Here is a 25,157-nt window from a genome sequence, read left to right as displayed (position 1 = left end):
CACATGACAGAGGCACTGAGGAGCTTAGCCTACAAGGGAGCAGCAGTACATGTTAAGAGGGAGTTTTTTTCCCTTTGGAGAGAAGCTAAATAGATTGGAGGAAAGAGTAGTTTGAAAAGGTGGTTCAAAGCTGGAATCCTTATATTCTTGCTGGAGTTAGCTGACTGCAATAAAATTGTGCAAGTAATTGTAATCCCTTTGTTTTCAAAGAGAAAGCCACTGACTTTTTATAAATCTGCTTTTAAAATTAAGATATAAGATAATGCTGTCATTCAAGTTCCTTGCACAGAGCTTTGCAGGATCGGTGGATTTGGGCTTGCAGTGCCATTTCAGGGTAGTGGAAAGAATAAAGTCTAAAGTGCTATAGAGCACCTGTCCTGCAAGAAGTCAGCCAAGTATCTTCTTATGTTCTGACTTGTGGTTTTGGTCTTTTACCTGCTAAAAGGATAAATATGCACCAAATAGGAAAAAAAAAACCTATTCTGTTCTCTGGATGTCTGATTTCAGTCACGTGTAGTATAGAAATACATACAGAAGGAAATAAATATGGAGCTTCTACAGAAGTCTTGTTTTTGCTTTACACAGGCTCTGTTAGACATGCAATCTCTTTAGAACTCATGGCAATTTGCTGTGTAATAGGAGCTGTTGTTGGTACATTGCTTTATACTTGGTGGGAGCATGCTGTGCTGGAGGGCAGCAAGGCTGTGCTTGTGTTTGAGGGGATAAATGGCAAACTGAAACACAATGTGAGGGAATTCTTTATTTCCCTAAATAAAAATGCCTTATGTTGAGTTTTGAATTGCAAGCAGTATTTTTTGGGTAGACTGCCCATTTTGTTAAAGAACAAATGGTGCTAGTCTAAATAGTTTTGTGCAAAATTGGGAAAATGCAAGGGATGAACAAATGTGACATGTGCCTTACCCCCATAAGCACAGTCTGTCTGCCTCATACCATCTCAATTGTCAAGCTCTATCCTAAAGGAAAATGTTTAAGTATGTATTTGAGAAGCTGAAAATGCAGTCTTTTTTGTGACTGAAACACTTTTCTTCCTGTATTGTGTGTCAAGATCTTGAAAACCTGAGTGTAACTAGCTGTAGCCTTGAGACTACTGCTAGGTCTCCTAATCAGGTTGGAAAATATTTGCTCTGTCACATCCTTTCAACTTAAAGCTATAGAACTGTGTGGTGTCCAAAAGTGGCAGCTTGTTCTTCTGTAATACCCAGTGAGAACTACTCTTGTTTGGTTTTGGTTGTCTCAGTTTCCCTTTATTTTTGCAGCATGCCTTCAAATTCCACTTTGGCCCATGCTCTTTCCCTTGCCCATTCCTTCCCACAACCAGGTACATGCACAGCAATGCAGGACCATTCTGGACCCTGAAGTGAGGGTGCTGAGTGCGCCAGCCAGCAACCCTTGCAGGGAGGGCATGCCGCAGAACCAGTATGACAAGGGGTAGTCTGGCTGAAATCCTCCATGGAAAAATCATGTTTTCTATGTATTTGGCTTATTGGATGGGTGAAAGAGCCAAGTTTTCCTAGTAACTTGAGTAACCTGAATGTTCCATCTCCTTGGTGTGGGTAAAGGTTAATGCCTGAGGCTTGCAATACAATTCAGCGTTGCAGCTGAAGTTACGGTGGGAATCTGTTTATCTCGTACTTGATACAAAGTGACCTGGCTTTGGTACATGCAGCCTGGAAATGAAGGTGGGTGTGTCACCCGCAGTCCTGCAGGCACAGCCTGGCCACAGAGGAAGGACAGCGATGACTTGCCTTCCTTCTGCCTCATATCCAAAAGAGAAAGGATCCAAATTAGTTATCCATGTGTTATCTCATTATCTTTAGCTAATTTGTATGGGCATCCCTGATGATGGATGATGTTTGTGCAGGAGCATGGTTTTGCTGTTGGGATGAAGTTTCTGCAGTGCAAACTCACTGAGCCTTTTGGGAGGACGTGGGCCTCGGTATACAGACACAGCCAATGTTGCAGTGCAGTGTTGCAGTTTGGTACACAGCTGCTTTTTCAGGAAGATAAGGGAAAGAGTGCAGGGTCTGTTGTTGTTGGGCCTCACTCCCTGACTGGGGTGTTCTGGAAAGGTGGAAAAGTCTCTCCTCCAACCCGTGCTTCCAAAGAAAGACTCAGTAGTCTTCAGTCATCCGGTCTCAAGGTAGTTTACTGTGTGTTATCTAAAAGATTTTCTCCCTGAACTGCTGCGGTCTGTTCAGCAGTCAGGCAAAGGCACACCCCGACACCCTTGGGGCTGGTGCCTTCTTTTGTATCATACATTACGTATTAGATGTTTACAGTTTTTCCCCAATGCCCATCACTTATATTGAACAGTGACTTTCTACTCTAAACCAATCTGTGAGTGCCAACATCACCGAGAACATGGAGGTTAGGAAGAAGAAAGAAAGAGGACAGGGCACACCCAAATCCCTCCATCTTAGAACTTCTGACCCCCATGTACAAAATTCAGACCCCTCTGTACAAGGCCTAAAACCCCCCTGTATAGCACTCAAAAATCCTTCCTTTCATTTTGTGACTACTTCTACTATAATATCTAAACTTTTGTGATTTCTTGTTCCTCCTGCAAAGTTGGTAAATTGTTCCATGGATCAGGTTCAAAGCCACAGGGGTCTGTGGCTGCATTCCAGGGTCTCAAAGGCTTTTGACCTGGGCCTGGAACATCCAAGAGTGTCCAAGGGACATTCTGGGTTCCAGCAAAAGAGCTTGTGGCTTTCCTTAGAGAAGGGGCTTCTTTCCAGCCAGCTGCCCATCTCTGGTGGTGCAACTTCTGCTCCTCCCAAGCAATCACAGTGGATGGGAGTGTTGGAAAAAATATAACCTACAGAGGAGCACTGCTTGCCACACTGTACAATAAACATTATTCCTTAGGGTCCTCTTGTTCCTTCTAGACAAGAGTATTGCACTGAAGTTCAGAAGTGGAGAGTGATTTACAGGAGGGGAAGGGCTGGAGACAAACAGATGACCTAAAACCTGGTAATGAAATGAATGATGTAAATCTGCTTTGGGGGTATCCTCAGCTTCCCAGATTTTTAGCCTGCAGCCAAAAATAAAAGGCAGTGTGACTGGAAGGAGCAGGCTCACTGAGGACCTGCTTTTGAAGTTACAGACAAATGATTTCCCTGTATTTAGAAAATCTACTGTAATGAAAGATGTGTGGTGCTGGTCATGCAGGCAGGGTGTAAGGTACTTTGGATTGCCTGGTGGGGGCAAACACTGGGGTGTCTTTGCTGCTGTTACCTGTCTGGCAGATTAAAACTCACACAAGCATCCATGGTTCTGTTTTGCTTTGAGAACACAGGAAAACACACCCATTGTTGGACATGTGGCCAGAAATGGCACGGTGATGCTGAGTGTGGGGCTCACGCTGCTGCCAGCTTCTCCTGGCCATGCTGTGCTGGCAGCCTCCCCTGGGAGCTGGTGGTTGAGCCCTCGTGGAGCTGAGACCCCCCTTGCAGCTAGTTCAGGCTCCCTTTGGCAGGCAAGAAGTCACCACATCCGAGAACACGTGATTTTCATTACCCGTGCCTGAATGTCTGCTGGGGCTGAATTGCCTGGATCCCCAGGAGCTGATCAGTAAGAAACAGCAAACATTTTCCCTGGGAAGGAGCAGCTGTTTATAAAGAGTGTGCAGTGGGTTCATGAGTGATTATTAGGAAAACATGCTTTCCAGTCATAAAAAAAGGGCATTTTTTCCTTTCCTCTAAAACAGGCAAGTTGGAGAGTCAGGGATTTTCATTTGCCATGACAACCAATGAAACTGCCAAGCCATGTGATATCTTTATCCTTCCTATGATTAAATCTTTAAAAAAAAAAAAAAAAATTAAGGCCATGTTGCTAACAGTTGGGAAACATCAGGTGTTGTTTGCTTTTCTCATGTAGATTAGTCAGGATTTAATTTGCATGTTTTTATTTAAGAGATGTAGAGAGCTGGGGGTTATTGACATTTCCATGATTTATGGTAAGGATGGAATCTTAGTTCAGAGTTGCTGTATTGTACTAAAATCTTCCCCCCCTCTGCTCCTCTCCCCCTTTAAGACAGGACCACTCAGCACTGTCTCCCACAGGACAAAAATTATCATGGGACCCATCAGTGCTCCGGACCAGTGATGAGGTTCAGAGCCTTGGAGATGTTGGTTTACACAAGATACAAATGGCTTAGGGACTTTATAAGCCAATAAGTATTTTCCTGTTCTAATGCCAGGGCAAGGTTTTGCAAAGACAGAAAGCGTGAGGGATGTGACTCTTGATGCTTGGTCCATGTGAGAGCTTCCCTTGGCTCTAGGTCTGAGCATTTCACGCTAAGCAAGAGCCTGGTGGTGGTGTTGCTGTCAGCAAAGCTGAGTGCCAGCATTTATCCTCTCTTAAAAATTGCTGCCTTCTATTTAGGAATTTCCTCAGGGTGACAAATATAGATTCAACACGAGAAAGAAAGCCCCATAAGCTCAAAGCTCAACCCCAAAAGCTGCTCTGTTGCTAAGGAATAAAAATAGATGGTCACAAACAGGGTGCTGACGTGCCAAGTTGTGTCGCCATGACCGTGCAGCTGCGAGTGCGAAGGCCCCTGTCCCGGTGGCAGCACTGCCCAGGCTGCCCGTGTCATGTTGGCATCAGTGTCTACGAAGGACTGGCTGCTGCTTGCTTTAAGTAAGCAAGAGGAAGTAACTTTGTTTCCTAATCTTGGTCCCAAAGAGGTATAAACTTCAGAGGGCTGCTGCCAGGAGACAGTAGTAATACAGGAAAAAAAAAAAAATTTTGTGTGCTTATATCTATAATACAGCAATGTCTGTACTGGAGGAACCCTGAGAGATAGGAACATGCTTTTGTACAAAAGCACCATTCTTTGGGAGCTCCTGGGCTATGTCACAGAGTTGCTGGTCATTGATGACATCAGAAGGGTGAATATTGGTGCCGCAGAAGCTGCAGTTGTGCCTTCACCTTCTCTCCAAATGCAAATCTTTCTCTGCAGATCTCTGCAATAATTTATTAACCCATGTGGCTGGAGATGGGGAGTAGCTGAGCTGGGTGTAGAGGTGTGCAGAGGTGGAGACATGATTTATCTGGGCTGGAGAGCGGCTGTGGCCAGTGCCATCTTTTAATGTGTGTGTGCATGCACATGCAATGCTTGGTTTTGTAGGGCCCTGCTTGCTTAGTCCTCAAGGTACTGCTTGCTGCATCAGCTCTAAACAAAAAATCTCAACGACCCTGGAACACAATTTTTAAAATCATGTTTTCAGATTTTGTACTTCTAGGTGAGCTATTTGACTAATGTCCCTGCAGTAGTAGGAGGCCTGGAGCAGAAAACTTCTGCTAAAGAGCTGCCTTTTTGTGTTTAAGGATTTGTTTTAGTTTCAAGTTTACCCCATACAGTTTCTTGAATTGCAACTGGTCCAAAGCTGAGATGAGGTTTTAACAGCAGATAGCTGCCCTAGAAGACTAACTACATTTGCAGTGGTTTAGGGTAAATAAAAATTACTGTAACCACCTGAAACTATAAGGGCAGGTGAAAATAGGCTCTGTGTAGTGAGCTAAAATATAACCAAAGCATGAATACTGTTCCTTACCTTCTGAAGAGATGTGTAATATCCTTATAAAAATCTTACTTAGGAGCTATCATATAATGTTACTGTTATTGAGATACTCAAGATAGTAAACATACTTTTTTACAAAATTAAATTCTGTGACTCAGGCTATAAAGTCTAATTCTGCTGTCCCACCCTGAGGTTTTTTTTTCCCATCTGGACTGGGTCCCTCCTGCAGCTTTCTAGAGCAAGCAGGGTTGGAAGCCTTCCCTTTGGAAACATCTTCTTAATCCAGTCCTGAAGCTACACCCAAGTCTCTATTGTTTCCACTTTCTTCCCTCTCCGAACAATTTGTTTTCATGAAGCATCTGCTGCTCTGGCAGATACCCACAGTTAAAGCTGTACTGCAGTGTTTCTTTGCAGAAATGCAAAGAATATTCCCTGCCAGATCAGTCACTTGCCAGACAGGATGGTTGATTCCAGCTGAGGGGTTTCCAACAGATGAGACCATTTTTAGAAGGGAGAATTTCTTAGAGGGCACATATAATGCTTGAGCTCGTAGTGTAGTTCCATTAGGAAGCTGAAGCATTGTGTGCACGAGCATGCCTGGTACAGGTAAAATGTGCTCCCCATCTGGAAATAGGAGGTGGTAATCTGAGGACCACTGGGGCAATAATCAGCTTAGGAATAGGTCAGAATTTATCACCCCAAACTTGACTTCAGTGGCAGAGAGGGCCCCCTGGTTTGGGATTCCAAACTCATCTTTGGAGGCAAAAGCCTGTAACATTCAACTGTATTTTATTCCTCCTATCCTTTCGTTTCATGCTCAAAACCACTGTCACTTCTAGATAAGAAACCTTCCCTTAAAAGGTGTAACAGAGCCAGAAATCCTTCCAAAATGCAAACCTGCTGTGGCAAAGTGCTGCCTGTCCTATTGTGGTGGCCCAGATGTGATGCACAGCGCACATGTGGCTCACATATGATGTTGCATGTGTGCTTGTGAAGAGGGAGCCTCCAGCTGAAACACAGGGTCACTTCTTTATTTCTTCGTGTTAGTTGAAAAATAACCACAACAAAGAAGTATTTTATCTTAACAATCCACCTCTGGAGTAGTAGGTTGCCCTTCATTTAGGGGGCATGCCTGAAAGTTTTGCCTGGGAGTGACAGCCACCTTCTTCAGTTACCAGGAAGAAGCTGCCCCTGTAACCCAAATACAAATGACAGACTGCAGATGAGTTGCTTGAACTTTGCAAATTAATGCCCTGATAATTTTGTGCTTGTTCCTGGATAAAGTTCTTTTAAGCAATTGTCTTGAGGAGGCTGCTTCACTGCACTTCAGGCTGCAACAAAATGTATGAGAGGAGCTGGTTAGGGATTGAGCTTCTCTCAATGAAGTGTTACTGTAGAATCCTAGAGTGGCTTGGGTAGGAAGGGACATAAAAGATCACTTGGTTCCATCTCCCCTGTTATGGGCAGGGAACCTTCCTCTAGATCAGATTACTCAATGTCTCATGCACTTGAACACTGCCAGGGATGGTTTTCCTGGGTCCCTTCCAACCCAAACTATTGTATGGATCTGTGATGTTTATCTTTCTCTTCCTCTGCTGCTGGTATTGCTAATTTATTACTATTATAATATTTAAATCACATATTTATGATAGATTAAAATATGTATTATGTATTTAAATACATATTACTTTATATGTTAAAATGTATTTTTGAATATATTTATATATTCTATATTTAGACTTCAGTATGATGTATCTGTCCTGGGCCAAAAGCATTTTTTTTTAGCTTTTTGATTGCTAATCCAGAACACTGTTGATTTGACACAGCTTGGCTTTCACCAGTGGCATGCCATCAACATGCCATGGCAGATGAGCATCATTCACCAGGCTGCATGGAGCCCACAGCCCAAGCTCTGAGGTACCAAGCACTGCCCAGACCTCAGACATCTGAAAGTGCAATTAGCTGAGGTTTAATTACTTATTACTTCTAATAGGTTTGATGGAGAAGCGATAAAAATCCCAGTAAATCACAAGCTTACTTAAGCAGAAGCGAAGAGATGGAAATAACAGCTTATTTTTTCAATTAGAAAGCATTCTTGCTAAACAAAACCTTATTAGATTTTTTTAAATTTTGTTCATGCCACAGACTGACACAAGGAAAACAAGATGGTCAACAGCAGTAAGAGATGTCATTGCAGTTAAAACTCAAGAAAATTTTCTTGGATAGTCTGGGTTATGAAAGTGTCTCTAAGGCACATATTCATATTTCACAATACATTTATGATTATGTCACTGCTAAATGGCACACTTACACTTGTGCTAATTTGGCACTTGCAACCTCATTTGAGTCATGATGTTCCTGTAAATACTTTATTGAAATTCTTTAGTTGTGATAGCTTTTCTCATATATTCTCAAAAATGATGGTGTCAAGCTGTCTAATCTTCCAAGTTTTTAGCAGAACCTTGTCACCCAGTTTCAAAACTTTTCCGTGTATGATCATGATGCCACTCAAACCCCTGCCAGCCCAGCAAACTAATGCATCAGGAGACTGCTTTTTACGTGTTTGACATGCACAAGCCTTTATTCTAAACCAAGGACTTGTTTCTCCACTGGCTTTGCCTCCTTGTGAGGTGGGCAGCCTGCACTTCACTGCTTGGAGTTGCCCTGTCCCCAGAAACCTTGTGGGAGACACCTGGGGTTCAGCCTGATCCTGCACCTGGTTTCTAAACACACAAAATCTCACATAAGTTGCTGATGGGTTTCCCCATTTTAGTGGATTAGGTCTTAGTGTGGGAGCTTTATTTCACCCTGAGAGCTGGACTCAGTAAGCCTTCCTAGCTTTTCCATGCAAGATATGTTTCACTTACCCCTTGGCTGTAGTTTAGAAAATAATTTTGTTGGGTTTTTTTCCCCCTTTGGGAAGAGGCTGTTTTTAAGTATGTGAAACAGCATTGTTTGGCTGGATTTCTGGCAATGGAGTTTTTTCCACACTTGGAAGTCAGCCTGTCTGCTGTGCTGGCTGTAAATGCTTCAACACACAAAAGCATGTTGCTGCAGAGTGTAGAGTTTAGTGGTCACAGGATGTGCTAAAATGAAGCCAAGACCAATGGAGTGTTGTTTTGAGCATGCAGTATTGTCCCCGTACCCAGGCATGTCTTAAAAGATGTTTATAAAAGCAAGTGTTAATATTGCACCAACTTTTTGCAGTGAAAACCCAGATTCTGACAGTAAATGGAGTGTCAGGCTGTTCTCATGCTTCCAAAGATGGTGTGTGTCCTGGGGGTGCTGGTGTGTGGTCTGGTCTGACACCATTGAGGCATTGTGGCTGTGCATGTCAACAGGTTTTTTGTTTAATCCTAAAGAAATTTTCCATTTTTACTACTGCATGTACCTCATTATTCCTACACAACACAGAAATCTGATTAGTTTATCTGTGCAGGGAGAATTATTATTATTATTAACAGTTCAATCCTCAGATGTGTGTGATGGACTATAACTTGCTGTCTGCATGCGATATTTAGCACTTCCATGGCCATTCCTAATGGTGACGTGCACCAATGTCTCTGAGTGAGAAAACTTTCTCTCCAGGAGGTGAGAAATTTAGATGGGGACACTGCACCAGGAAAGCTGTGAGTTCCCTGATCTCTCATGAAGGGTCTTTGGTGGCACTGAGATCCCCCAGGAGGTGTCCAACCCAAACACATCTCTCTACCATCCACCCAAAAAGGATTAATGATGTGTGTTAATGCTGCTCTTTATACTAGTAGTAGCAAAGCCCCTCAGAAGACTTCACTCAGAAGTGGACACAAAACCTTTTCACCATCAGGGGATGTCTGGAATGTGTGAAAACCCAAAGATTATTCCTGAGTGTGAGATCTGTAACCTCTAGTGTTAAGCCATGCAGGCAGATGGAGAGTGCAGTCTGTATGCCATTACCTCTGATGTCCAGCCATGGGCTGGGGTAAGCCTGGGGTGTCTTGTGTTAAGTGGGAGCACCACAGCAGAGCACCCTGTTCTCCAGAGCTGTGGCTTCAGGCTCTTCTTTGGGATGATATTGGTCTTGGATTTACCTAGCTTGTTCTGTGGGGAAGCAGCTGTGATTGCTGACCACTGTGTTCCTCCGTAGTACCTGCACAGGCTCCTGGAAGCCAACTCATGTTTGAGCCATGACCTGAGCAAAGTAGTTCAGAGAGCTCCAAATTTTCCATGGTGGCAAAAGTGGTAAGGGGAAGCCTGTGTGCTCTGTATGGTCATTGATGCAAAACCCCTCAGCTTCAGCTTTCCTTTTATTTATAGAAATATATCTGTGGAATAAAACATACATCTGATACATGACAACTTGTACTTTCTCAACTTGCTTGGTTGCTGTAGGAGAAACATCCAGAGTGAAGCACTGAGGAGCATGAATCTCTCCATATAGCCTAGGGCTGAGGTTTTTGTGATCTGTTTTTTTTTCAGATGCACTTTTTAAAATGTGACTAGACTTTTGAATAATCAGCAGCTCATCAGCCAATGTTGCTGGGTTTGCTGTGCATGGGGAAGGTCCATACCTACCTGCACTATGTGCATAGTTGCTTGGTGCCTCCTGGAAGTGTTGGATGGATTTATTGAGTGCTGTTGGGACCTTCTTCCTTCCTTGAAGAGGTATGTTTAGGATTGCCAGGGCACAGGCGACTGGATTTAGCTCACCTGCAATGGTAAGTGTGGTGGGAGGAGTTGAGAGTTGTCAAGCTCTGCAACCTTAAGTGCCTACAATAAATCTTTCTCCCTTGATTTTGGAAAATACATTCCTGGAGTTTTAATGTTGCACCATGCCAAGAGCATGCATCCCATGTACTTGTGGTTTTGCCACCATCACCACAGAGGCATGCATGATCCAGACTTTCTTGGGAATTAAGTCCTTCTTAATTTTTCTAGTGTGAATGGAAGTGAAATCAAACCCTGTGGAGATGAGGAGTGAGGAGGGTGGGCAAAGAAGCAGAGGGAAATGCAGCCTGCTTGTTTGCAGGGGGGCATGAGCTGGACTTGTGCTTGCTGAATGCAGGAGCCTGCTTGGGTTGGCAGGTGCTTTGGTAAGGAAAATATTTTATCCTGAGTTATGTAATGCAGCAGCATGTCCAGACCTGAATTCCCTGCAATTTTCTGGCCTGCAAGGAGTAATTTTCTGCTTGAAATATTAGCCTGCTTTGAATTTTGTTGCTCATATGGCGTATGCAATCAATGTAATATCTGTATACATAAGTGCTGCTGTTTGAACTTGAGGTGTTTGGGTAAACTTATTTTTGTTTATAGCTGTTGGGTGATGAAGAACAGAAAATACTTGTTTATTAAAAACTTTATAAATACATCAAAACCTGCCCTGGCCTACTGGTTAGATCCAGCAGGTGAAAAGGCTGCAGATCCTTCTCTGTGCCTAATTGCAGCAGTAGGTTGTGATGGGGTTTTGAGGTGGGATAGAGCTGAGGTGCAAATTATCAGCATTCTACGCTTGATATGGTTTTGGTCTTTATCTTTAAATGGGGGAAACCTTTGCAGCTGTGGATAGTTTGTTTTTTGTTTTGTTTTGTTTTTCATCCAGCTCCTTACTGGGTAGAAAACTGTCTGGATGGCTGAGCCCAGAGAGAGTTGGTGAATGCAGTTACATCCAGCTGGCAGCTGGTCCCAAGTGGGGTTCCCAAGGGCTCAGTTTTGGGGACACTCCTGTTTAATGTCTTTATCAATGATTTGGAGAGGGGATCAAGGGTGACCTCAGTCAGGTGGTGGGTGGCAGTCAGGTGGATCACATCAGGTGGAGTGGGAATTTTCATCTGCTGGATGCCAGGATGAGAGGTCTGGAGCACAAGTCTGATGAGGAGTGGCTGAGGGAGCTGGGGGTGTTTAGCCTGGAGAAAAGGAGACTCAGGGGGACCTTCTCATTCTTACAACTGCCTGGAAGGAGATTGTAGTGAAGTAGGGGTGGGTCTCCTCTCTCATGTGAAAAGCACTAGGATGAGAGGAAGCATAAAGTTGCATCAAGGGAGAATTAGATTTGGATTAGGAAAAATTTCTTCACTAAAAGGGTAATGAAGCATTGGAACAGACTGCCCGGGGCAGTGGTGGAGTCACCATCCCTGGAAGTGTTTGAAAAACATGTAGATGTGTCTGTTACGGAAATGCTTTAGTGGTGGACTTGGCAGTGTTGAACTTGATGGTCTTAAAGGTCTTTTCCAACCTTAATGATTCTATGAATCTGTGAAAACTAAGTCTAAAACTGTCCTTCAGCTGCATTCCCACTGATGGATCACCTCTCCAGGTAGAATCAAAGCCCTGCTTCGATTTATCCCTCCTGGCGTCTTGTTCTGCCCAGAGTGACCATGTGAGGGGTCGCATGATGGAGTGAAGCAGAGCAGTGACACAAATGAAATAAAAGCCCACAAAACTGCTCCTGTGTGGGGCTGGCAGGAATGGCCTATGGAGGCTGGTTGGGATGCCAGCTGCATAAACTGCCTTGGGGAAGAACATCTGTGAAACCAAATTTTCTGCCCTACTGCCAGCCTTGGACTCTACTCCTGCTTCATCTCATGACAGGACATGTCTCTGTGCTGTAGTGTTTGTGATTTAAATGAGTGTGGTGAGGGGTGGCTGAGGCATGGACTGGCATCCCATCTCCTGCCCTCACTGCAGGGTCTTGTCTCCTCCAGAGGGTGGGACAGGCAGCTGCATCCTGAACACCTGAAACCACTGCAGGGATGCGAGGCAGAGCCTTGCACCTACAAACACAAGGAAAGAGAGGGGAAGAGAAAACCCAAACCCACACCAAAAAACTCAAGAAAACAAAAAACAAATTGAGAAGTTGTGCTCTGTGTTTGTTTTGGGTTTTTTTTAAGCATATAACGCAATGTGCTGTCTTGCTGAAATGCACATTCCCCAGCTGTGGTAAGTGGGGTAGAGGGTGAGACACATCTTCTCTGGAGAGAGGGGAGGGTGTTGTGAGCCTGAGTCAGCAGCAAAGGTCACTTGGCTGCAAGGCTTGGCGTGCAGGAGGAGAGGATTTCATAACGTGGCCAGTGCAGTGTTTGTGTGTCCAGCACTGGCTGCGTGTGCACTCGGAGGGAGGAGCACCACCTGGGCTGATAGGGCAGCGATGTCAGCTTCACCTGCCCACTCTGCTTCACAAAGCACTGCTCACTCTTCCTTGCTGCTTCCTTTGCTTTGTCCCTTCCCATGCCCTGTCCTCTTGTATCTCTTCAGTTCTGGCATTTAATCTCATCATTGCATGATTTGTTTTATGGTCTTGGCTTGTCTTTCAGTTCCCGTTTGGGGTGATTATCACATATGATTAGTCCTTGAGCCTAATGAAAGGGATCAGACATAACTTTAGGGTATGTCTGAGCCATTTAGCATTTCTGACCTCAAAGATCTGCAGAGAAAGTTTATTTTTAAGCTTCCTAAGAAGATAAATTTGAATTTTGGATTGTTTAGGGTGCATGTAATGGAACTGAAATCTCTCTGGATGGAGCATGCCCTCTGGGGTATGAAGAATCCCAGGAATAATTATGCAGTGCTGCATGAGTATCATTAGTCTTGAAATAGACTTTTGGTGGATGATCATGTTTTTCTACATGGCAGTAGCGAGTGTGAAACCTTATGTTAACATTTAGTCTTCATTTAAGAGCACTGTCGATGTGTGTTTAATACTGCTTTTGTTATCAGTCCCACTCTGGGAAAGACAGTCACAGAGATATGAAACAATTACATAAAGTAAGTACCCCAGAAAATAAAAAAGGGTGCATTTTTTTTGGCTGTTTTTTAAGGTCCCACTCTTTCACTCTACTAAGAGAGGAAGTACTTATGTGTTGGAGCAAGGTGAAGTCAGAGCATCCTCAGGACACCTCCAGCTGCTACTGTTTGGTGACACTGTGCTGCACTATGCCCCTGACCCCAGTGAAGCGATGTCTATGCAATGACTCAGCTGTGTTCCTACTAACCATCTGCTGATATGATGTAGCTCATTAGTCACTAATTGGTGTGGTTTACCCTTTTTTAGGCTGTTGGAAAGGCCAAGGGCCGCATAGATGTTGAAGCAGCTGAGTCAGACTTCTACCTCTTTTGCCCTCAGGTCCACCAGACTCTTGGCTGGAGAGCTGTTTCAATGTTCTCTGCTAGGCAGAAACAGACTATCTCAGCTTTATCTTGTACTCTCTGATTGTTTGACTATAAGCCTATCACAGCTGTTTGGTGAGACTGGAGTCTGTAGCTGGAGCCTTCTGGTGTGTGTCACAATGAACCCTCCAAAGGAAGGACTTTTGGAGGCAGTGGGAGACAGCACCCTGACTTTGGACTGAGCATGAGAAGCTGGTTTCACCCAGGCTGCATTTCCTCCCTCCATCAGCTCTGTAAAATTCCTCTAAGCAGTCTGGGGATTTACTGAGGATAGCACTTCTGTAATACATTTTTTCCCCCCATTCCCCACCCATCTGCCCCATACTTCTGCTACACTTACCATCCTTGACTCTGTCACCTCATTCTATACCTAATCTATAGGTACTGGTGGGTTAGGTTTCTATATGTTTTGGTTTTGCCTTGCATGGTATCTGAACTGATGGCTTGTAAATCTGTCTCTTTTCTGGTATCTTGAGGGCAGGTCTTTGACGCTGTGTGTAATACCTCAATCCTCCTGGACATAGCTAGGTTTGGACACTGACCTTTGCTTCCTTGTCTCTGCGCTTTTCATTCTGCCTAAAATCTCCAGCTGAATCTCTTCTGGTTGTTGTTGCTTTCCTGAGAGGTTACAGACTACTTCTCTGGGCCCAGTGTTGCCAGCACCCTTGGGAGCACTGGACATGAAGGTGTGGATGCTCATCCCTCATGATTTGCTCAGCTGCAGCAAATGCATTTGTCAGCAGCTCAGCTCTGCATTTGTCTGTTTGGTCCTCCCCATGCTGTGAGTGGTGTAGGAAGCCATGTGGATCTTCCCCCATGCAGGCAACCCTGCCCATCTCCTGTGAAATTGCTGAAATACCAGTCTCTGCACCCTGCCAAGGAGCTTGGATTTGGGGCATGGAGGATGCTGGATAATTCCTAAGTTTCTCTCTGTTCACTTCCCATTTGAGCAATCAAAAGATTCCTCACAAAACTAAAGAAAATTATCAGAGTAGTAATGTTCCTAATAGCATCTATTATTTCTTCTCTTATAAAATCCTCTTGTAGTTCAGCTAAAGTGTTACCCCACTTTTCACTACAGTTTTAGCACATGAGCTTTTTCTGTTTTTAAGGCAAGCACTGCTGCTCTTGTTTTAAAATGAAGTCCCCTACTTGGCCTCATGTGTGCCCAAGCCCTGCTCTCTGTGGAGGAGCTCATGGTGGGGTTTGGGTTATTTCCCTAACAGGAGTCAATTACATGACCCCCTCAGACAATGTGATAAAGTCCATGCTGTCCTTTGGAGCTGATGTAGTTAAAAGTAAAACAAACATTTGGGAACATCTAGGAACCAGTGTCTCAGGTTTGTGGAGCACTGCTTGGAAAGCTGAAACCAGCATCCCTAACTTGTGGGCAGCCAGGTGAGACCGTATGAGAACCAAAATGGGGCCAAGGTTTCACAGCAGCTGACTTTGACTACGTGGATGCCCTAGCTCAGAGTGAAAAGTGTTTTTCTCCCTTATCAAGGATCCATGTGTGTGCCAAGAGACCTTTGTTCTGAATATTTGGAGTAATAAAGTTCAGCCGGGATAAAAGGGCATGTCTCCACTGACTTGGTTCACACAGTGTTGTGCTCTCTGTCTCTCTTGCAGCTGCGTAAATGAGTATGGAAGATTATGATTTCCTCTTCAAAATTGTTTTAATCGGCAACGCCGGGGTGGGGAAGACCTGCTTAGTCCGTCGCTTCACTCAGGTAAGGCTGGTTACCTCTTAGGTTTTGGAATGTTGGGATGGGGACAGCACTGGCATGGGAGTGTGGAGCCTGCAGCTCTGCGCTGAGGGCTCTGCCAGCATCACAGCTTCAAAACATTTTGTTGCTCACACCCTTGGGTGCACACATCACATACAGTGACATACTGGCACAAGAAGTGCATCTGTATCTAATGCTGCACCTGGCCCTGTTCTGGAGTTTGTGTTGAAGAAACCTCATTCCTCTCTGAAGGTGGAAAGTCCACTCTGAAAGCCACCGGGACAACTCCTCCTGTTTTGGTGGTGTTCTGGACCAGTTACAAGACCAACACGTCTCCTGGTCTCCTCCTCAACCTTTGATGCACAAAGTGCTCCCTGTTATTTGTCATTAGTAAATAATCTGGGTCCTGAGCTGTCAGTCCAGTGTCCTTCTTTGTGGCAGAATAGCCTCTGTGATCCAGGGCAAGGGAAGACTTTGCATAATGCATCATAAAGCACAAATTGTGGGGTTTTGGACTCTCCACTAGGAATTGCCAGCAATTTTACCCATCACTGTTAATTTTAGTTTTGAAGCTGTAGTGATTTTAGATGCTCTCCAGAAACATGTGGCAGCCAGTGGCAATAAAGCTAGTCATACCCAAAAGGTTTACAGCAGAAATCTTTGGCAACTTCTGCTGCTTGTTCTTTGGCAGCATAGCTGTAGAGTATGGATGTGCCCCAAAATCAACATGACTTGGTAGACCAGAAATCATAAAGCTCTCATTTCGTTTGCTGCTGCTCCTTTCTGATGGTGCTGCAATCAAATACCACCAGCATTGCGCTGTCCCTTGCCATCGCTGTGGCACTGGTGATGGCTGGCACTGTACTTCGCTCCTGAAATGCTGTCCAACAATGCAACCGCATTGTTGAGAGCTGCCAGAAATGCCTATTGGTGCTGTGGAGGGAAAAGGGAAGGTGTGAGCTTGCAAAAGGTTGCAAATGCATCTCATCCCACACAGATGTTCACACACCTTGCAATGCATTGGGAAGTAGGATGGAAGGTCCTCACCCTTCCCCTGCTTCTTCCATCTGTACAGAAGGGTTCCCCCCCACCTCCTTTTTTCCTCCTTTTCTTTTCCTGTGTTCCTACTTCTGAAGTCAATGACTTGCTGCATAATTAGGGATGTATAAGGCAGGGAGAACACAACAGGGTTGAATTTATGGTAACCTTCATGCTGGGGAAATGTCACACTCTAAATGTGATGGAAGTGTCATGGGAAGGGGGCATCAAATGAATAGTTTTGAAGATGGAAAAGGGTGAGGATTGGCACCCAGTGAGACTTTTTTCTTGTTGTAGAAATAAGTTTAATCAAACTCTTGTTTTCTTCCAGGGGCTTTTCCCACCAGGGCAAGGAGCCACGATTGGGGTTGACTTTATGATTAAAACTGTGGAGATAAACGGTGAAAAAGTAAAGGTAGGAGCTTGATGATATAAAATCGAAATTCATGTGGCTGTACCATAGCTGAGGTTTCTTGCTGCAGCCCTTCCTCTGCTGGAAGACACTCAAGGAAGGTCAGGGCTGTCTGGCATGGCTTGGGCAATGCGGGGTCTAACAATCTGTGTGCCCCTCTCCACCATTACTATCAGGATTGTAAAAGTGAACCTGCTGGAGGGGAGAAAATGGAACAGGGAGACTTTGCAAAACTGTTGTCCTTGCTTAGGAGACAGTGAGGTCATGCCTAACTTGAGGAAGCCCAAAGAAGCATTTCTGTGCAGCCTCTGCTCTCTTGTTTCTGGTAAGCAGAATTTTGTTGCATTCCCACTGGGATGTGCTTGAGGAAAGTCTTTTCCTGTGAGCTCCCAAGATGGCCATTAGGGAGAACAGATGTCTGGGCTTGTGTGGTTCTGCCCAACAGAGGCTCATCTTCCACTTCTGCCAAGTTATGGATTTGGGAGAAGCAGAGCTCATCACTTGTAGCAGTACTTGTGTTTCAGCAAACAAAGGGCAAAATTCTCCATATTTTTAACTCTTTCACCCTCTAAAATAGGATGGAAGCCACTTCTGGGAAACTGTCCTTTTCCTGAGCTGACCCCCAAAATGAGCCTGAGCATCACTTGGCAGAGAGCTACTTTGCCTGGGCCAAAACACACAAAGCATGAGATTGAAGAACACTCTCATGCTTTAATGGGGTCCATGGTTGGGTTCCAGAGCCCAGAAGTGTTGGCTGCTATCACTTTGTTCATTACTAGAGGTTTCACTTGAGCTGCTGTGGTATCTGAGATGAGAAAAAAGTACAGTTATTTGAGCCTGTAATATCAAGGTGTCTGTCGTCCCTGAGCTGCTCCTGGAATTATTCTGTCTGCATGAAATTCAGGGACATCAAAGTGAAAACCAGCAGTTTTCCTCTTGCTGTCTTTATCAAACCCAGGAGTGGCACCAGTGTGACAGTGGCTGGGTGTGACACTGAGACCTGTTTTTAAGCTTGTGTAAAGTGATGGTGTGGAAACAGTGGACTTGGGCAGATTTTCAGCCCTGTTTTTTTTTTTTTTTTTTTTTTTTTAACCTGTACCACAGCACCACAGAGGGGTTTAAGAAGAAAACGGGGCATTGTGTTGCTAAGTTTAGGACATATTTTGAAAGCTGTGGTCATGTCAGCAAGCTGCAAGTCTGCTGGGTGAGGAGCTTACAAACCTATGGGAAGTGGTGGTGCTTCACCAGGAGACCTTCCCACCTGAGCAGATGAAGGACAAGAGGTAGAAAATCCTTCACCTGATAAAGACCAAGGTTATACTTAGCATGTGGCTGTGCAAATGGGCCAGAGCAGCAGGCAGGGAAGCAGAGAGGATCATGTGTGGCCCAGGTGGTGCTGGTGCTCAGATTTCTGGTTGTGATGCTCATTAGCGCGGCTGGTCAGGACATGAATGCTGCTTGTCCCAAGCTCCGCAGACAGCAGAGAGATGTTTCTCTCAGCCAAAAGCAGCTCCAGTGAAGCAACTCAGAGGATCTGAGCTGGTAAATGGTGTGATCACTGTACTGGAGGTGGAATTTGTTCTTTCTTATATACATAGTTTAAATCAGTGGCCTCAAGACTGTCCTGGTCATTAGAGGGAGAAAAGCAGTCCCAGGGGACATGAATCCCATCCACTTCAGATACTTCTCCTTTTCAAGCATCTGGTTCTCTGTCAAATTCTGCTGGAGCTTTAGAACATCACTTGTATATGAGGTCTGGGGTTTGTACTGGTGAACTTACCCTCAGGATTTGTCTGTGTTTGAAGTGTTGCTCCTGTCATATAATCCTGTTTTAAGACTAATTTGGACTGAGGGTGCAAAGTTCTTAAGAGAATATTGGACGTAGTTGTGCCAGTATGAGCTGTCTCAGGGGCAAGGATGGTTCAGGGCAGCTCTGCAAACTAAATGAAAAGTCTCTGCTGCCCTGCAAATGTCTGATGAATGCACAAGTGTCCTCTCTGAATCACCTTGGGGCAGGATTGTGTGTCACAGAGCCTTAGCAAGTGCTAGCTGCTGTATCCACTATATTTGCTGTATCCACAGCCAAAACTGGGTTCTAAAGTCCCTCTCCTGCCCCCACCAGTGCAGTAAGTTGCTGGAGCTCAGTTTCAGTGACCAAGCCTTGGTGGGAGCTTAGTGTGATACATTTGGGCATTGGAATGAGCCCTCTGGCGTCTGGAAGGCAAACAGATTTCTTTCAGTGGTCTTACAGCTGAAACTTTTTGAATAAGCAGTGCTTCTGAGAACGAACATTTAATGAGGGGAAAGCAGGAATGAGTCAGAGAACAGAGCTGCTCTGGCTGTTAGCCATTTAGCAGTGCCCAAGCCATGATTCTCTTGCCTCTGTGCTGGGCAGCCTCCCCTGCATGTCTGCTGGGGTCCAGAATGAGGGAGCAGAGCTGTTTGCCGAAAGAGTTTTCAGACTTGAAAATAATTTATGGATTTCTGAAGAAAAATACTTTCCAGCTTTCAAAAGAGCATTATAAAGTCAGTGGAGAGGGACTCACTAGTATGAAAGCTGTGTGCAAGCTTTTCCAGATATGAGCAGCTACCAAAGCTCTCTGCCCAATGAGCTGGGAGAGCACTGTGCAGTTGTGGGGGGATTTTGATCTGCCTGGCTTCTTCCAATAAACTCCAAAAATATGTGCAGCACTTGTACCAAGAGGGCCCACAAATTGATGCAAAGCAGATAGCAATTAACATGGGCTGGTCAAAGCTAAGCATCCTCAGAGCTGTGAGCAGAGGGCTGTGCTATATGGACTTGGTGGAAAGCTGAATGTGTGTGCAAGTGTTGAGAGGGCAGGAAGCATCAGATGACACCAAGAAAATAAACATCTAGATTTTCTGCAGGCTGAGTCAGACACTGTCCTTTGGTTTTGTTTTTTTTTTTGGAGGGGGGGTGAAATTGTACAAATAAAACAGTTGCTGTGAAATATTTTGACAGAAATAACCAGTGAGGGAAACTGTGAGATGTGCGTTTTGGGTGCACGAAGAGTTTATCAGTGCCTGTAAGACTGGGGGCTCTTCCCTGCCTTCTGCACCCACCTCACAGGTAGACTCATGCCTGCTCTCCCCAGATCCCACATTTCTTCTGCTTTCACTGTTCATTAGATTAAAGCAGTGGAAGAACATATTCACATCAAGTTTCTATCAATTTAGAGATCTTCTCAATAAAGGCAGAATATATATAAGCTGGAGTTAGCCAGTAGACAGTGATTAAATGTTTTTCCTGGAAAACAGCTGAGTAACAACAGAATTATCTGCATCTTTCCATCTGCCAGAGTTTGGAGGTTAGTTTGTTTTAAAAAGGACTCATTCATTATCTGGTTTTCATGTGCAAGTAATTTCATTTATGGTTTTGTGTGTCACTTTACAGATACCAGGTTCAGCCACTTAAGTACAACTATGCCAAGAGATGAAAGCACAAAGGTGCCCAGGAGTTGTGAGCCAGCCACAATTACTTTCTCTGAAAAAAAGTGGTGTTGTTGGTTGTTTTTGTGGTTTTTTTTTTTTTGTTTTTTTTTTTTTTTGTTTTCCCAAAATTGTGCCCCACATGTAAAAGCTGCTACCAGGAGCTCTCATTTCAAGCTAACATGTTTATGATGAGTGGCTGGCATAGCTCAGCTTTGGAACTGGGCAAGGATAAGGTTTTCTCTGTACAGGCTGCTGAATATGTGGAAAAAAAATCTCGAATACTTTACCTTTTTCTTCCCAAAATACACAGGATTTTGGCTGGAAAGCATCCTTCCACATATTTAATTCCAGGGAGAGCTACTTTAAAAAATTAAGAGCTGAAGCAGAGAAATACTCTTTTGTCTTGAAATTATGTTAATATTGGATGTTTTCCTTCCTTTTTGAAGCATTGAGGTTTTGATGACCCACTAAAAACTATCAGATAGTCAAAATATAAAACCAGTATAAGTGTAGTTTGTATTGGGAGATACAGGTTGTCTTCGTGGATTCAGAGGGTTTGGCCAATGTTCATGAGTTTTTTTATGGTGGTGAGACACAGGAAGAGGCTGTCCAGAGACGCTGTGGATGCCCCATCCCTGGAAGTGTTAAAGGCCAGGCTGAACAGGGCTTTGAACAACATGGTCTGTTGGAAGGTGTCCCTTCCCATGGCAGGGGTGTTGGAGCCAGATGGTTGCTTCCAACTCAAACCATTTTGGGATTCTGTGATGTAGCCAATTCTGCATGTTGGGAAGGCAAACAGTGAGCAGCTGGATGAGATGGCTGAAGTTGTAGAGAGGAAATGTGTTCCAAACCTTAGATAAGCCTTCAGCTGAGCTCCTTGTTCATCCATCACTGCATTGTCTCTGGATAACTGCAACCAGTTCCATGAGCTAGAGGAGAGGCATTCTTATTCCTTCTTGGGAATGGAAGCTGCTGTTGTTAGACTTAACTAGAAGTTACTTTCTCCCTCTAGCCTCTCCAGGCTGGCAGCTCTGCCCACTGCAGAGGGAGATGCTAGAAGCTGCATGGAAGCCGACAGACCTGCGGCTTCCAGGGCTGCCGGCTGCAGTGCCAGCTGACTTTGTGCCTTGCATTTCAATCCACAAGTGCAGGAACAGAAACGAACAATGCTGGGGGAGCAGAAGCTGAAGGCAGAGGAGCAAAGGGCTTTCCCAGCATTGGTTTTACCCTGAAGGGGATTTTTTAGGTCAAAATGGTGCTGCTATCAAATTAAAAAAAATTAAATAATCATTTTTTTGCCTTTTACCACCCTTCCTTGCTATGGCAAAAGCTGCAGATCTGGGACACGGCAGGCCAGGAGCGGTTCCGATCCATCACACAGAGCTACTACCGCAGCGCCAACGCACTGATCCTGACCTATGACATCACCTGTGAGGAGTCCTTCCGCTGCCTGCCCGAGTGGCTGCGGGAGATCGAGCAGTACGCCAGCAACAAGGTCATCACCGTGCTCGTGGGTAAGCCTGAGGGGGAGAGCTGTGCCTGCCTTGAGCCCAGTGCTTGGACCATTCCTTCTGCAAATAGCCCCAGGATGCTCCAAGTGGTGTTCAGGATGCCACCCCTTGAAGGGTGGTCCTTGAGGGACCCCTTGAGGGATGCTTCCACCATAAGGGACCGAAGTGTAGGTGGTGCAGCTACCACCGAGCTAAGGATGGAGCAGTTCCCCTTGTGACTCCAAGCTCAGGTCTCCATAAATAAGTGAGGACCTGCTCGAGCTGGTGATGTCTGCAGTTAGCTATACTCCATAGGTGTGGGATAACCAGTCCTGTCTTATGTGGTCAGGATCTGGGAACCACATCAGGACATGACGGTTGTGTGGATCATAGCGTTCATAGGTGGGGCAGAGCTGGAAAACTGGATGTTCTTGCATGGATTTTAGGGAGACTAAAAATAAACACTGGAATGTTATATTAATCGGTAGAGCTTCAACTCAAGGCAAAACAGACCTCAGGCCATCTGTCTGCTACAAGCAAGGGGAAGGTTATTTTGCCTACCAGTGCTTTTCCATGCTCTGCTTTCAGCATCTGATAGTTGGGACTTGGCTTTTAAAGGTCCAAGAATATATAAAGAACAGTGGAAAAATAACTTGGGGAAAGCTAAGAAGTTTCATGCTACAGTGTCACCTTTAATAGTTTGCTATTTAAATGAAAATATCTAGGTCATTGTAAGAGGTGTCTAAAAGTGTATTTTAAAGGAAAGAAAAAAGTCTTTTGAGTTTACCATGCCCCAGAGCTACTTCAAGTGAGCTGTGGGGTTTATAGAGCTTCCATACAAGAAACTCATACTCCATAAGTATGGTACAAATGGTGCAGAATCAATTAATAAATGACTAACAAATGTACATTAATTTTTTCTGTGAACATTAGGTTAATTGCTAGCATCTACAGCACAACATATAAATCATATTTTAGTCATAATACACCCTTTGAAGATGATGACACCCATAAATCACCTGTGTTGGATGATAATCTGTTTAGAAGGGCAACTTCAGTGCAGGTAGTGGGTCCAAGACACTGCCTTATTGGGAAAGAAGATCTCATATAAGGGGAAGGCAATGAGAGAAGGCTTTCTGGTGGAAGCGCCGCCTTTTCCTCACACGAGCTCTCAAAAAATTGCTGGTAGGAATGGGGCCAGAAGAGGTCTCCTCCTGAACCTTCTGAGTCTGTGGACAGAGCAGCCTGTCATTGCAGGTCCTGGTCTGTTATCTTCGTTGTAAGATTAATTGCAGAAACATCACGTTTGAAGTTGAGTGGCCAGCAATACTGTATAATTATATCAGATGCTGGCTTGAAGCTTTAATCGACTCTATGCTAGACAGGTCCCTCTGAACCAAAGGGTTGGTTTCTCACCCCACCTCACTCTGCAAGTGCCCTGCAAGTCCATTCCTCTTCCAGCCTCCACAGACAAATCCTACACTGGAATATTGAAATAGGGAACCTTCCTTCAATGCCAGACTTTTTAAAAAGCTTGTAACAACATGATGAATATCACATTTAGTGTCTCATATGCTATAATTGACATTAAGTGCTCCTCAGAGCAAACACAGGAGAATTTTCAATAGATGTTAGCATGGAAATCCTTTAATGTTGGTTGATAATGCAGCAAACAGATGCACTGGTGCTAAATTAAACAAACTGGCTTGGACGTTCCCAGAGCATATTTCATTACATGAGCTGATATTAAATGGACTTGGGTGTTTCAGGGAATACATTATTTGGAGGGCAGAGCAAGCACTAGGAGTTACATATCCAAACCACTGTCCATACATATATCAAATCAAACTCTTATTTATCTTTTATAGACCTCAGTTTCTCTTGGTTTTGAAATTAAATTAACTCATTTTCTAAAATATTTTCTCAATGCAGGTAATAAGATTGATTTAGCTGATAAGAGGGAAGTCTCCCAGCAAAGAGCTGCAGAGTTTTCTGAAGCACAGGACATGTACTATCTGGAAACGTCAGCAAAAGAATCAGATAATGTGGAAAAACTCTTCCTGGACTTGGCCTGCCGGTTGATCAGCGAGGCACGACAGAACACCCTTGTGAACAATGTCTCATCCCCCTTACCAGGAGAGGGGAAAAGTATCAGCTACTTGACTTGCTGTAATTTCAATTAAAGAGCTGGCATGTGATTGCCCCTTCTGCCATGGGCCAAGTGGATTTTTTTTTTCAATGCTGGGATTTATCTACTTGAAGGAGTTCCTGCCAATCAGACCCATCTGGCTTACTCAGAGTCAGGTTACAGTCCTGGAAGCATGGCAGGCTGATGGTTCCAGCTGCATGGCAACGTAGCAGAATACAACAGGGTTTAAATTTAATTTTTCTTGCAGTCTGTGGAGCAGGTCAGAAAAGGAAGAGTTGCACAAGTGCTTCATGTAATGCAGAACATGAGCTGTTTTGTTTCCTTCTGTGGGAGAGTAGACCAGCCATTCTTGAAGATACTGAAGAGATCAAAATCTCTCTTGCAGAACAATGTGTTTGATCCTTTTTAAAGTAAAACAAAGTAAGAAGAAACGCAACAATGAATGCTGACTTTGGACTACCCTGGCAATTTTCTGGGCTGTCAGTGAGCGAGCTTGTAGGACGTGTACATAACGTCTGCCCCTGCGTCTTCATGGAGGACTCTGGTGTTTGAAATAGTGTTATGTCTCTCATCTACAGGCACTTTCATGAACATGGAATAAACAAAAAAGTTACATATAGCAGCATTTTCAAGATTGAAGAAGACATGGATATGGCTCAGTCGCTCCCTTTGGTGCTAGCAGTTCAGCAAATATTCCATAGGCCAAACGTAGTTTTACTACATTACTGTCTTCTGAATGTGTAACTTAGACTGGTTAGGAAAAAACACTAATAAGCACTGTTCATAAAAATAAAAAAATCTCATTACCTCTTTTTCTAGGCCTGAACATGGTGGGAAAGGACTGTGTGCTTCTTTGATATCCAACAAAGGATGAAAAGACTATCCAGAAATAAAAATAAATAAATAAATTAACCATTCCTCCTCTAATTAGTCATGTCCTGATGTAAAGAGTTAGCCTTGGGAAAGGTGATTGGTGGACTTGGCGAAAGTGCACCAGACATGACCAAAGTCTTGTGCGTGCATGGATGGCGTACAAGGGTTCAAAGGAACGCAGTCTGAACTGGCAGTCTGCAATGTGCGCAGCTGAAAAACAAAGCCTGTAGACACAGCTCTTGTTGGAAGGCAGGAGTACAAATTTGTAGAGGGTTTGTTTGATGGTAAGTCGAAGGAGCAATGGGTTGCAAGTGGTGTCCTTCC

At 44.3% G+C, this 25,157-nt stretch overlaps 1 protein-coding gene across 2 annotated transcripts in view; it reads left to right on the top strand.

Moving 5' to 3' along the window:
• RAB30 (RAB30, member RAS oncogene family) overlaps nt 1-24,887 on the top strand; it is a 41,247-nt gene extending 16,360 nt beyond the window's left edge. The window contains exons 2-5 of one of the 2 annotated variants that reach the window (XM_068181659.1): nt 15,321-15,421; nt 16,788-16,871; nt 21,652-21,835; nt 23,744-24,887. In XM_068181659.1, coding sequence (XP_068037760.1) covers nt 15,329-15,421; nt 16,788-16,871; nt 21,652-21,835; nt 23,744-23,994 — 612 coding nt within the window. In that variant the 5' untranslated portion in view covers nt 15,321-15,328 and the 3' untranslated portion in view covers nt 23,995-24,887. Of the gene's footprint in view, nt 1-15,265; nt 15,422-16,787; nt 16,872-21,651; nt 21,836-23,743 lie in introns of those variants that run through there. The other variant, XM_068181658.1, reaches the window with a different exon arrangement.
• The last annotated feature ends 270 nt before the right edge of the window (nt 24,888-25,157 follow it).

The sequence above is a fragment of the Anomalospiza imberbis genome, chromosome 2 (genome assembly GCF_031753505.1).
Source record: "Anomalospiza imberbis isolate Cuckoo-Finch-1a 21T00152 chromosome 2, ASM3175350v1, whole genome shotgun sequence".
Taxonomy (NCBI): Eukaryota; Metazoa; Chordata; class Aves; order Passeriformes; family Viduidae; genus Anomalospiza; species Anomalospiza imberbis.
This window is presented reverse-complemented; position numbering and strand designations above follow the sequence as displayed.